The sequence below is a fragment of the Octodon degus genome, unplaced genomic scaffold (assembly GCF_000260255.1).
Source record: "Octodon degus isolate 3935 unplaced genomic scaffold, OctDeg1.0 scaffold00023, whole genome shotgun sequence".
NCBI lineage: Eukaryota > Metazoa > Chordata > Mammalia > Rodentia > Octodontidae > Octodon > Octodon degus.
Genome location: NW_004524599.1, coordinates 1,169,921 through 1,183,011, shown reverse-complemented (window position 1 = coordinate 1,183,011; position 13,091 = coordinate 1,169,921). Strand labels below are relative to the sequence as shown.

General features: G+C 43.2%; 1 protein-coding gene across 1 annotated transcript in view; it reads left to right on the top strand.

The window, feature by feature from the left end:
• Cap2 (cyclase associated actin cytoskeleton regulatory protein 2) overlaps positions 1-8,925 on the top strand; it is a 193,562-nt gene extending 184,637 nt beyond the window's left edge. The window contains exons 11-12 of the mRNA XM_023712056.1: positions 4,621-4,761; positions 7,514-8,925. Of these exons, the coding sequence (XP_023567824.1) occupies positions 4,621-4,761; positions 7,514-7,597 (225 nt within the window). The 3' untranslated portion in view covers positions 7,598-8,925. The remainder of the gene's footprint in view (positions 1-4,620; positions 4,762-7,513) is intronic.
• Positions 8,926-13,091: the final 4,166 nt, after the last annotated feature.

Below are 13,091 nucleotides of genomic sequence, written 5' to 3'. Positions count from 1 at the left end.
TAAGTTAAACTCTCGAAGACATAAATAAGGACTTTCTAAACAGAACAACAATTACACAAGAAACAGCACCAAGAATCAACAAATGGGATCATGTCAAATTAAAAACTTCTGCACAGCAAAAGGAAACAACCAACAAAGCAAAAAGCCAGTCTGCAGAAAAAGAAAAAAACTTTAGTTATTCCTCAGATACAGGACTTGTGTCTAAAATAGATAAAGGACTCAAAATCATTAGACCTCCCCAAAAGATCAAATCAAAAATGGGCAACTGAAATGAACAGACATGTCTCAGAAGTAGAAATAGGCAGTAAATGAAAAATGCTCAATATCTCTGGCCCTTAGAGAAATGCAAATTAAATGAACACTGAGATTTCATCCTACTCCAGCATGAGTGGCTATCACCAAGAATTCAAACAAGATCAAGTGCTGGTTAGGGCGCAGAGAAAAAGGAACCCTTCTACATTGTTGGAGGAAGAGTAAGCCAGTGCAACCACTCTGGAAATGATTATGGTATTTCCTCAAAAGAACAAGAGATTCCATTCACTCAGCTATCCCCTTTCTACGTATCTTCCGAAAAGAGTTAAAATTGTCTTATTCCAGTGATAGAAGCATGCTCATGTTCATAGTAGCACCTTTCACGGCAGACACTTGGAAGCAGCCTATACCTTCACCAACCGATGGTAAAGAAGCAGATCTTGTGCAAAGGGGAAAACCAAGAGGTAAAAGGTGGGGAAAGAGAATCAAGCGAAATAAAGTACTCTGTACTCTTATAGCTTGACAGTATCATACAGAAGAAAATGTTTATGCCCTCAGAGTGCAAGTGATGCAAACTGTATTACCACCTAGGGTCAAAAGCCATGTACCATAAAGACAAGAGCTAATTAATCTAACCCCTTTGAAATCATATGTTGAACAGAAAACATGATCTGCTAAGCTGAAAGGCAAGCAGAGTGGGGAGGAAAGACACTTGCAATGCAGATACTCAAAAAGGATTTGTATCCTGCATATATAAAGAACTTAAAACAAATCAATACAGAAAAATCTAATAGAAAAGTGTGAAAAAAAATTAAGGCAATTCAAAGAGAAACATGAAGCAGTTGAGGTATTCATATGCATAACCAAATAAAAGTAGAAATTAAAAGTAATACTATAATTAAAAATATTTTTTCACAGCCATCAGTTTGACACTCAGAATGTGCTTATTGTGCAAGGTGCCGTGTTAGCTGCATTGCATGCAGGCAGGAGCTGCAGGCTGAGCAGTGTCTGTATGTTTAGTCTGATGGTACAGGGTTGTCAGGGAGACAGGACGGTGGCAACCCTCACACCCAGAAGTGAGGAAAGCAACTCTGTTACATGCACTGCAAAGCAAAGCCAGACCACTTCATGAAGTCGCATTTGTAGCTTGAGTCACTCTGCTCTTCAGAATATACATCGCAGGGCTCTAATGCCTGTGCTGAGGAGAGGTGGGACACATGTAAAGTATGTATCACAGTATCACTGATAATGGCAGTAACACTGGAAGCAACTTACATGTCCACCAATTGACAGATGAACACATCCTCCAAGTACAGTGCTGTACAGTGGTTAAAATCAGTAGACTACATTACATATATAAAAACAGGTAATCTCTAAAATAACATCTAAATTTCTAGAACAACATTGAACAATAAAAGCAAATTACAGAATGGCTGTGTTCTATGTCCCTTTATTAAAAGATTGGAGGAAATGCAAAACCCCACAGTACACACACACTACTTATACTTGCGAGAGCTTGGGGCAACCTTCCTACCGTCATGCCCACTGGATAGGCCCAAAGCATCCTAAGCTAATACTGAGAAAGGCAGTTACAGACTCAGGAGGGAAGAAAAGAGAGGAGAGAGGGAGGAAGGGAGTCCTGTGAGGTAGAGGATGGGAGGTGCTCCAATGATATTGTCAGATTTTAATCCTTAAAAAAATCAAATTAAGTCAAAAAAGAAATAAGACAAAACTTAATACTGTGATAACACTGTTGGTGAGTACATATTTAGTATGCTTTTGTTATATTGCTTTTTGTACATTTCTGTGTTTGAAATATATTTTTCAGAATATGGACACACATTTTACAAAATGCTGTCTGCAAAGATGGGCTGTGGTGTCCCACAAAGGACAGATAGGAGCCCAAGAGCACAGCTCAGAAATGTTAGATGAATACCTGGCAAACGTTCGGATGTTCCAACCAGGTGGAAAGAATCACTGATTGAAATACTCAATGACTTGTCTCCAAAGGGCCAGGGCACACTAGAAACAGAAAGCAGGTCGGAGGTGGTGGCCTGGGGCTGAGGCTGGGGGTTGATTGTAAGTGGCAATTAGGGATATTTTTTGGACGATGCAAATATTCCAAAGGCGAGCTGTAGTGATATAGTGATGTGGGCACAACTATGTAAATTTATTAAATATCATTGAATTGTATGCTTAAAATTGGTGGGTTTGGGCCAGCGAGATAGCTCAGTGGTCTAAAGCGCCTGCTTAGGCAAGCTTAGACAAGTACAGGGACCAAGGTTCGATCCCCAGCACCACTAGCCCCACTCCTAGGATGGGATGAGCTGGTCACACACACACAAAAAAAATTGGTGGGCTTTTGTGTTTGCAGATTTTATCTGAGTGCTGTCAAAAAACCGAAAGGGAGAAATAAAAGACATGAACTAGAGTTCCTATGATTTCGCCTACTCGTCCAATTTTGGCAGATTGCCTTAGAAAATATACAAAGTATGGGGAAAAGAAGAAACTAGTCAGTGGAAATTATTTTAAAATTCTGTGGAGAAATAAATCCATGGAAAATAGCATCAGGCTGATGAGATAGCTCCGTTTTAGACCCTATGCTTAACATGAGGATGTAGGTTCATCCGTATCGCTGAAAAATACATTATATCAATCCAGAGATGGGTTTTAAATGCGAGAACATTGCCTGGGGAGTCTGACATGCCGCCTGCTGTTCGGTGAAGGAGCTCTTTGGTCTGTCTCTGCTGCTAAGGAGCACATCTGTTCTCAGAGTCTCCACAGAATACCAGGGAAGACGGACATGTATGGTACACGCGAAAGAGCATCGGCCATAGGGCCATGGGAATCGCAATTCTTAACATACCAGGGCTATTTTGTCATTGTTACCACTGTCTTTCCAGATACACAGGGCGCCTCCACAGTTTTAACATAATTTAGTGAGATTTAAACACAGCTACAGCATGTTGTCATAATGTGCTTGCCTTGTGTGTTCTGTTCATAAATCCCCTACAAGTCACTGGCAATTCATCTCTTCACTTCACTTGCCTGGTATTTGTATGGTTCTGATAAAGAGGTTAGAAATGTTCATCTTCATAAAATAAGCAAATCTAGGAATGACCAAAATGTTACCACAGACACATTTTTAAAATGCAAATACATCTATTATTCTTTTATTTATTTGTGGCAGAGCGCAACTGCTTACCTGACCTTGAACTACCTCTGCCTTTTTTGTTTTTTGGCCTTGGAGTTCGGTTCCAACTCAGTTCCAACTCAGCTCATACTTACCCTCAAGCTCAGTGTCTAGTTTCCATGGAGAGAGAAAACAGAAGTATGGTGACCTGGCTAGATGCCCCCGAGGAATTCTTTACACCACCTGCCCCATCAACAGGAATTGCTCCTTTGGCTCAAAACTAGTCTTTTCTTCAGAAAGAAAGGAGAGATGTCTTTATCACATTAATTACCATTACAAGAAGGAAAATTATGGAGTTGTAATATGGTCCTCGCAGGAAAGGTCTGTCCCTGTGGAGATTTGGGGAGAATTACTGAAAACTGATTGTGAGAGAAGAAATTTAAAACCAATCAGAATGTTTGCAACACTTCGATATTTGTAAACAATACAAAGAAGGGCCCCCTCTTTTGTTCTGTTCTGTTTTTCTATATAATATGTGTCCTGAATTAAGCCTCCAGGTTTGGCCCCTGAAAGGAATACACTTCAAAATACCTAGACACTCATCTCTCGTAAACAAACGTTGGATTCAGCCAATGAGATTTTTATCTGGCAAAAACCTTTACTGAAAAGAATTTTAGTGTTTTCTTACTTACTCTCAACTTCAAGAGCAAGCCTCTCATTTTAGTTTTGGTGTTTTGTTTTGTTTTGTTTTTCACTTAAGAATGGCCTTACTCTTAAATGTCAGCATCGGGGCTTGTTTCAATCCCACTTTCACAGATACTTGTCAAAACTGCAATTTTAAGCCAATAAAAGTAAATGTGTCTTGTTTCTTTTATCAGGAAATCAAATATATATTTCAATTCCACAGAGGGGGTTAGGAGGCTTTTTTTGAACATTTAGCTGCTGTTTCCAAATTAATCCCTTAATTTCTGTCTCAGGAAAAACACCTCCATGGTTTAAGAATCCCCGTGTGGTCCTTTCGTTCTATCCCCAAATGACACCTGCTCTACTCAGCAGCCCGAAGAGACAGCCATTAATCACTCCCCCAGCTCAGACTCAGCAATTCCTAACGCTTGGTTAAGCACAAACTAAAGGAATCCAAGAGGAATCGAGGCTGCATGCGTTCGGGAACCTTGTCATCTCTATTTCTTTACTTTGGTCCCAGTTTTTGTTTTGTTTTGTTGTTTCTCATTCAGGTCATGGGAAGCGCGCCAACAATCTCCATTAATAAGACGGACGGTTGCCACATATACCTCAGCGAAGATGCGTTAGGCTGTGAGATCGTGAGCGCCAAGTCATCGGAGATGAACGTGCTCATCCCTCAGGATGGCGACTACGTAAGTGCCTTCCAGATGTTTTAGGGCCTTCTTTGTGAACACTCTTAGAGACTGAGCCATCCCCTCCCAGCCTGGGACTTTTCTGGTAGAAGGATTCTCAGGCAGGAGAGGAAGGTAGGAGTTCCTCGCACCTGCTGACTTCCCCACTCTGCCCGCTCCCGCTCCCGCTCCGGGGCTGGCGATTCTCAGGGCAGCTTACTAATCACCACTTTCCCGGGCTACCTTTTATTGAACAGCACAGCGTGCACTGAATTCATAGGACTAAATATTTCCCTTTGTGGCAACGGAAATAAGCAAGAAAAAAGGAGGAATACTTGAGGGGGAAATGGAAAGGAGGAGAGGGAAGTCCAAGTAGACTAGCTAAATGCATTGGTACCCTCAAATCGGCGATGCCCACCGATGCTCAGAGTCAGCTGGGGAGGTGGAGACACAGGCCAGCGCTGAAAGATGCACCGAAAGATTGGATTTGGGGTCGGTCAGGGGGCCAGTGGTCTTGGGTCTTCATAGGCATCTCAAGTGATTCCAATGTTATCAGTCCATCGGGCCGTTCTGAGAAATATTAGCCTAAGTGATTTTGCCACCCTCAAAGTAGCTTGGATAAAAATCGCACAAATATTCTCACACGCTGAAAAGGGAATACAATTAAATCTGTAACATTTTCTGGATCATCAGTATGGTGGATTAGCTAGCTACTGTTACTTGGAGGTAGGGAAATAAATACAGAGATGATTTCCTCTTACTGCTAGTAAACCAGCAAAGAGCAAAAGAAAGTGTGACAGCTGGGTGTGGTGGTGCACACCTGCAGTCCCAGCACTTGGGAGGCTGAGGCAGGAGGGTTTCTGAAAGTTTGAGGCCAGCCTGGGCTCCACAATGAGTTCAAGACCAGCCTATAATACATAGTGCAGCCCTGTCTTTAGAAAAAGAAAGAAATTGTAATTCAGCAGACGAATCTTTCGAGGAAGAGTCCCATTAGCCTGGGAGACCAGTCACCAGAGGTCCACGCAGCATCTGTAGCAGGCTGGCAGATCTCCTTGGCGCACGATGTGACTGCTGCCGTGTGCTCCTTTCCCCACCTGCAGGAAGTTCTGCAGCTCTGCCCAGCTCTGCCCTACATATGGCAGGCTGGAAGTCATCATTTCAGCTTGTAACACAAAACTCTGTAAGCACTGGGGCACGCTTCACCCCTTAGGATATGGAAGCCTGCCCCTGAGCTATAGGAGAGTCCAGCTATACCTTTAGAACAGGGCTTCAGGGTAGTGGAGCCGAACCCAGGTGGCCCTCGCCCCTGCAGCTGTTTAAGCAGAAAGCACAGCTTCCAGAGAATTGGGTCTGCTAAGTAAAGAAGTGAGGTTTGGATGAGTGCTCGAGAATGATGAAGCTCAGCCAGCTCAGCAGGCAACCCAGATAGTTGTAGTTTCTAAGGCTTTCCTTGCAAGCCCAGTGTGAAGCCAGGATTGAGATCCTTTAGCCTAGTAGATGAATAAGCAAGGCCCGAGCTTTGTGCTGAAAGAAACATTTTGCATTGATAGGTAAATGACCTTCTCTACTCAGTCTCTGGCCCTCTTCTAGCATTCTCCAGGTGGAGGTGGGAAGGGATACAGAGGCCCTGCGATGGGCATTGTAATTGAGGATCGATGGGAAGCATAATTCTTCCTGAACGACATCAGCCTCCCAGAGAAGATCCGTCATCGGATTACTACCTCCTCACTGCCCAAGAGTGGGGAACAGCTGTCGTACATTCCAGTCCAAGCGAGCCCCTGTCTCGGGCATTCGAAGCCTGAGAATAAACACTAAGCTTTGTTTTCTCACCAAGGAGAGCCCTAGCATGATGTTAGGTGAACACACACGTGCATAGACACACAACACACACACGCGCGCACGCACGCATGCATGTGCACATTATTAATAGTGTAGCTTCTTTAAGATTTTTCCATTGCCGATCTCACTCAGGGGGAATTCATTGCTTATTGCAGCAATAAATCAATCACTTCTTCCCAAAGAAAGCGTTGGATGACGCCTCTAGGAAGACAGGTACTCCTGTGTGCATGCCAGGGAAGTGTCACGTCTCATGAGCAGCGGCATCACTTAGCACACACGTGGCACCTCAGAGTGCACAGCAGGGCCGGGAAGGCCAGGCAGGCTCCAGATCGGTGCCCAAGGCACTGTGCCTCAGCCTCCCCTTCCCTCCTCCATGCAAATACCTAGAGAATGAGACTCTGTCCAGGGAAAGAAGAGCCCAGAGTACTGCTGCTCTGGCTGGCCCGTGGTCCTTTGCGTGTTTACATGCATAGTAGGCCTACAGGTGAGAGAGGCCATGCACATTTTCACTGGGAAGTGGGAAAATCTGTGTCCTGTAATCAGATCCACGGTTAATTGACATGTGTGTTCAGGTTTGATGGAAAGCAGTGCCTGAGACAGACTGCTCTGGCTGGACTCTGCTCTGCCAGGTAGCATTGTCACTGTAGGACATCTACTCCCTGCAGACAGCATCCCTGTCACTCCAGGCTGCTAGGCTTTCAGAAGATCAGCTGAGTGTGTGATGTCCAGGGCTTTGCAGAATGACTGTTCTCAGTAAATGCCAGCATCAATGATGATACTGAGGGCATTCTCCCAACAGACATGTGGCACATGCCAATCCCCACGTGACAAGGAGCCCTCCGTGGTACAGGTTTGGGTTGGTTCAGATTGCTATGCCCACCACGTCTCAGCAAAACCCTGTATGGAGATCCTGTTCTTCTTGCCTTTATTCCAGAGAGAATTCCCTGTTCCTGAACAATTCAAGACAACCTGGGACGGAACCAAGTTGATCACTGAGCCTGCAGAAATTATGGCCTAAGCTCCAGACAACCCGAAGACCTCCAGCCAAGGGTCTGCAACCAAACAGAAACAAGCAGCAGCCAAGAGCTAGACTAGAGGATCTGGTAGCACCTATGCTTTAGTTTAAGCCTCCAACAGTTGTGTGCTGTAGAAACAGTGTCGTTTCTGGCTCACTTCTGCAGGTGTTTTGAAATATTTAACATTTCTTCATGATCTGCCTTTGTGTGTGATTTTAGTTCTACATGATAACTTGTGAGCACTACAGATTTAAAGGAAAAAGGAAAAAAATTCTGTTCCCTTCGTGTTATAACACAGTAATATATAGGGAAGAGCGCTGCATGGTCTGCCTTCACACTTACGTTTAGTTGCTAGCTGAAAAAAAACCTTTGCGAACCTGTGTACATTTTTACCTTGTAGACAATTTCAAAGTGAAATTGCCTTGAAAAAAATGTATGGGTTTCTTTCTACATGTTCACTGTTATCAGCGTGGACACACTGTCAGCACGAATAAAGAATTCAGTCACGCTATTAAGAAACATAAATTTAAAAAATTCCATGGAAGGACCAAATCCCGTTTCTTGGTCCTTGGGAGACGTACATAGTTACTAAAGAACGAAACTGCATTCTAGTTGTCCATCTTACGGTTGCTTTATTCTAATTGTTCATTCTAAACACTTTTCCACCATTTCACCTAAAAGCTCTTACTTTTTTTGCATATTTTATGCCAAAAGATAGATGGGAGGAAGCCATTTTTTGCCATATTATACCTCACAAGTTAACTCTTAAGAACAGCTGAATTTTTGTTTTCCAGTTCTGAACCTGTGAAATATGAGATGCCTTGTCTACGATGTCTTTCATGTTTATTATAGAATAATTTCTTCTTTTTCACTTGCCAGATTTGCTAACTAGTCTCAAAAGCAGACATGGAAAAGCCATAGATGTATTCCTTCTTCTAAAACTCACAGAATTAGTTGTCTCTTTGGCTTGCTGCTCCTGGTTTATGATCTTGGTAGTCCACGCTTGTTCAATCTGAGTAACTATGCTATTCCTTTGTGTCTTTTCAGTACCTAGCGCTGAAAAGTCTGTGACTTCTTGGGTCACATGTGATGAAATGTAGTAGAATGCTTGCAGAATCAACCCAAGCATATGTACTGTGCCTGTGACAGCAGCTGGGATATTTTCCATGTTTAAGGATCTTCTATACCTATACAGTGTTCAAATGAATAATGCCACGTGCCCAGGTTTTGCTATAACAGTTTTGTCTGTATGAATAACATTGTGGCTTTAGTAAATAATCCTTTTTGAACTGTACACTTATCCTGAAATAAAGTAAAATTCTAATTTAAATGCTGGGATGCGTGCTGGGTGTTAAAAATGGTTTTCTTTTTTAGCGATTTCATATGCCCCTTGCTCCTATTGCAGATTTAGAAAACATAGGTGGGTCTTTCTGGTGGAAATCAGAGAATTTTTACTGAGTGCCATCAGCTTACCTGGAGAACAGCTTCATGCAGGTGTCAGCTAACACAATTTGCAGTTGGAGTGGTAATCAGAAGGCTTTCCACTGAGAACACACCCTCTGGCCTTTGTTAATGTATAGATGCCAGAAGAGAAATGATTGTATAAATGTAACACTATGTGCTACAACCTATAAATAACTCACATGCATAAATGACTTCTAGAGGAAAAATTAAAAGAGAAGACATGATCTGAAAGGTTATATGACATACCCAGTTGTCTGATACTAAGTTTATACCCTTAGCCTCTGTGGATTGGCGTGGGACTTGGTGTTGGCCTTTCACAGTTCTTCGCCCTAGATATTCAGACTCGAGACTTAAGTTCAAGCAATTATTGGCCAGCCCTGTATGCCCCGCTCACCTTCCCCTCTTCAAAGTTGCTATGCAGTCTCAAAAATGAGTCACTTTTTCAGGTCAAATCTGTTGAAAAAAAATTAACAATGCATCTATAACGACTAAAGACAACAGTGAATTTTCAACATGCTTTGTTCCTTGTCCCTTCTTAAATTCTAATCTCACCAGTGCTATGATTTAATAAATACCATCAAGGGGTTGAAAAAATCTTCCTACTGAGAAGAACTGTTTGTCACATATGTTCCCAAAAAGTCTAAATGAAAATTAGTATCAGAAAATCCAGTGCCAAGGATCTCTTGTACCTTATAGCATTACAGGATAAAAACAAAAACCCGAAAAAGCTGTCTTTGTCACCTTGAAAATCCTCTCCCTGATCCTCCGGCTCCCTCAGATCCTCAATTTCTTCCTTCTGCAGCAAGACATCTTGAGGCCAGCGGCCAGTCCTAACTGCATCTCCCTATCTGTGTGTCTGACAAGAAGCATGCAGAGTTTTACTCATTTATTCTTTTATTCACTGAGCGAGCTGAGAGCGCAGAGCCCCAGCTTAGCAGGTGTGTGGTGCTGGCTTCCATCCCTAGTGCCACCAACGGGGTGGGCCGCAGAGGCTGTGCTCAGTCGCTGAAAATGTTTACTTCAACCTCTGAGAACCCAGATGAATATACTTATGGAATGGGCATGGTGGTGCCCACCTCTAATCCCAGCATTCAGGAGGCTGAGACAGGAAGGTTACATGGAGTTTCAGAACAGCCTCGGTTACATGTGAGTTCAAGGCCCGCAATGTTGTCTCAAAAAAAAAAAAAAAAAAAAAAAAGACAATACAATGGACTAAAGCACCTGTTTAGGCAGAGCACAGCGGCCAGTGTTCAATCCCTGCCGTGCCATGCTGGCCTCTCCCACAGGGCGCACTGAGACAGCGATTAAGACTAGGGGTGGTGGCGCATGCCTGTAATCCCAGTGCTTGGGAGGCTGAAACCAGGAGGATCACTGTCACTACGAGTCCATTCTGTGTAGTGAGACCTGTAGATCCTGCCTGACCCTTTACTAAATACATGAAAAAAGACAATAAAGCAGAGATCTAGTGACATTAACAACTTGCATAAGGAGAAGCAAAGGCTAGAAGCAAAGACTGAAACACTCACACAAGTATTCATAACTACTATAACTTCTACTCTCATCACATTTGTGAAAATTCTAAAGGTCATCGAATCCAGTGGCTTCATTTCATTCTTCATCCACTGAAATTCTTTCCTCAGTAAGCTCCCTTTGACTGTGGTGGACAACATGCTTTTCTGCATCCTTTCCCTTCTACCTTCTATGTTTTTGTCTCAGGTGTTTGCCTGTCTCCTCTAACCACATCCATTCTCTGTAGATGCCTCCCAAATCCATTTCCCTAATTCATCTCCCTGGATCCCTAACTTCTATTGTCCACGGTATTCTACCTGCATGTCCCAACTTCATTTACCATGGCTAAAACATATTTCCCATGTAGCTCTCCAGTTTTCACCAAGGCCTCTGTAGCCTTTTCATCCTAGATTGTAAGTACATTACCATTTGCTGGGACAGGAAACACTAAGGAGAACCAGAGCTCGGGAAAACCAGGGTTCAGCCTTGAACCTGTATAACCCAGGGTGTCTTGGTGACATTTAACTGAAAATGGTGACTAGATGGCTGAGAGTAGGCTCTGATGCCAAATCCTTGGGACCTAGTTCATGAGTTTAATATTCCAAAAATGAATTTCATTAAACACGTTCATTCCACAAGAATTTGTTTCAAACCATTGGCACTTTCTGTTCCACTTCAGATACAGAAGTAATTTTTTTTTTTTTAAGGGAAGGGTCTACAGGGTGTTCAGGGTCTCACTACTAGATCAGATTTATAGTGATTCTCCTGTTTGCAGCCTCCCAAGAGCTGGGATTATAGGCGCACGCCACCACACTCAGTCTCAATTGCTGTGTCAGCATGCCCCAGGGGCAGGGCCTGCACAGCATGCCCAGGGATCGAACTCCTGGTCCCTGCACCTGCTTACAGGCACTTTAATCTGCTGAGCTATTTGGCCAGCCCAGAAGCAATTTTTGAGACTTTAATTGCTTCTGTGGAGACAAGCTGAATTTCTAGTGTTACGGATTTCTTGTGCGCCTTTCGATGTTTCTCAGTGTGGCTCAGTTGTGTCTATTCTACAATTGAAATATGAACCAGTTCTAATTACCTGAGACCTCAACCAGATTTCTCCAAAGGGCTTTTGTTCCTCTATTGTCTGCTTGGTAACTTGGCTCAGAACATGAAACTAAAGTTTGCCTCTCAGAGAATTCTTGTTTAGGTTTCCCTTCAATACAAAGGATTATTTTATAGTTAAAGAAGATTTGTGCCTAATACTACAGCATTGAATACTTTAGTTCTAATCCATTTTATTGCAATACCTTACTTCTTAAGGCCCTCAACAGTCAAAAACATGACTCCCTTTAATGACATAAAGAGCCAAATGAAAGAAGCGTCACTTACTAAAACCATAATGCCATTTGTTCAGTTCCACTCTCCAATATCACAGTTGTTGTTTTTTTTTTGTTTTGTTTTTTTTTTAAATCCCATATCTGGGTGTGGTGGCAACCACCTACAATCCTAGCACTTAGGAGGCTAAAGCAGAAGGATGGCCAGGAGGTCAAGGTCAGCTTGGGCCACGGGGTGAGTTCAAGGTTAGCCTGAGCTGTACAGCAAGACCTTGTCTCTAAATAAATACATTTCATTTCTCCAGGCCTGGTGATACCAGCCTGTAATCTGAACATTCTGGGAGCTTGAGGCGGTAGGATTATAAATTCAAGCCCAGCCTGAGCAAACTGGCCACTGAGAGAAGAAGAAAGAAGATGAAGGAGAAAAAGAGAAGGAAAAATAAATGGGCTGGGAAAGTAACTCAGTGCAGTGACTCTGGGTTCAATCCTAGGTACCTCCGAAACAAGGTCAGTGATTTCCTAGTACCAAGAATTCAGTCTGGCAATTAATCAGTCAAAAACTACATTTTACTTTTTTTTTTTTTCTTTTTTTGAGTTTCTTGGTATAATTTAACTCCACATAATGACCATATTCCTTACAGGGAATTGCACCTTTATGTGATCTATCTTGATTCTTCTTTTCTTCCCTATTCCCATTCCCTCTTTTTAAACCCTTCCCCCCCCCAAGAAGTTCAGTTTTCATTTCATCCTTCTCTTCCCTTCCTCCCTTTCCCCTCTCCCCTCCCTACTCCCCTTTTCCTTTTGAGCAGTGCAAGAATTCTACACACTCATTCCTCCCACTCCAAAGGCTGTTAGCCTACAATGGGAGATTCCCAGTGGACACTGCGGCTCTGTGATTTGTTTGGGAAGACTGTGGCCACTTTCTCCTGCTCACTCTTCCCAGGGGCAGTGTCTGCGGGTGCAGTGACCCCGTGCATCCCCAGCAGCCCGCAGCAGCTGGCCCCTCTCCTCCCCAGGGCACCACATGCTGCCAGCTCCAGGACAGACCTGGCTCCTGCCCCCAAGCTTCCTGAAGTTTATGCTCCCTTGTGAACACACAGGGACGCTCTCTGTGGCGCTATTAAGTGGTATGGAGGGGCCTGTAGAGGTGTTTCACAAGAGCCTTATTATAAAAATGCATCTTTTCATAAAGGATATAAAA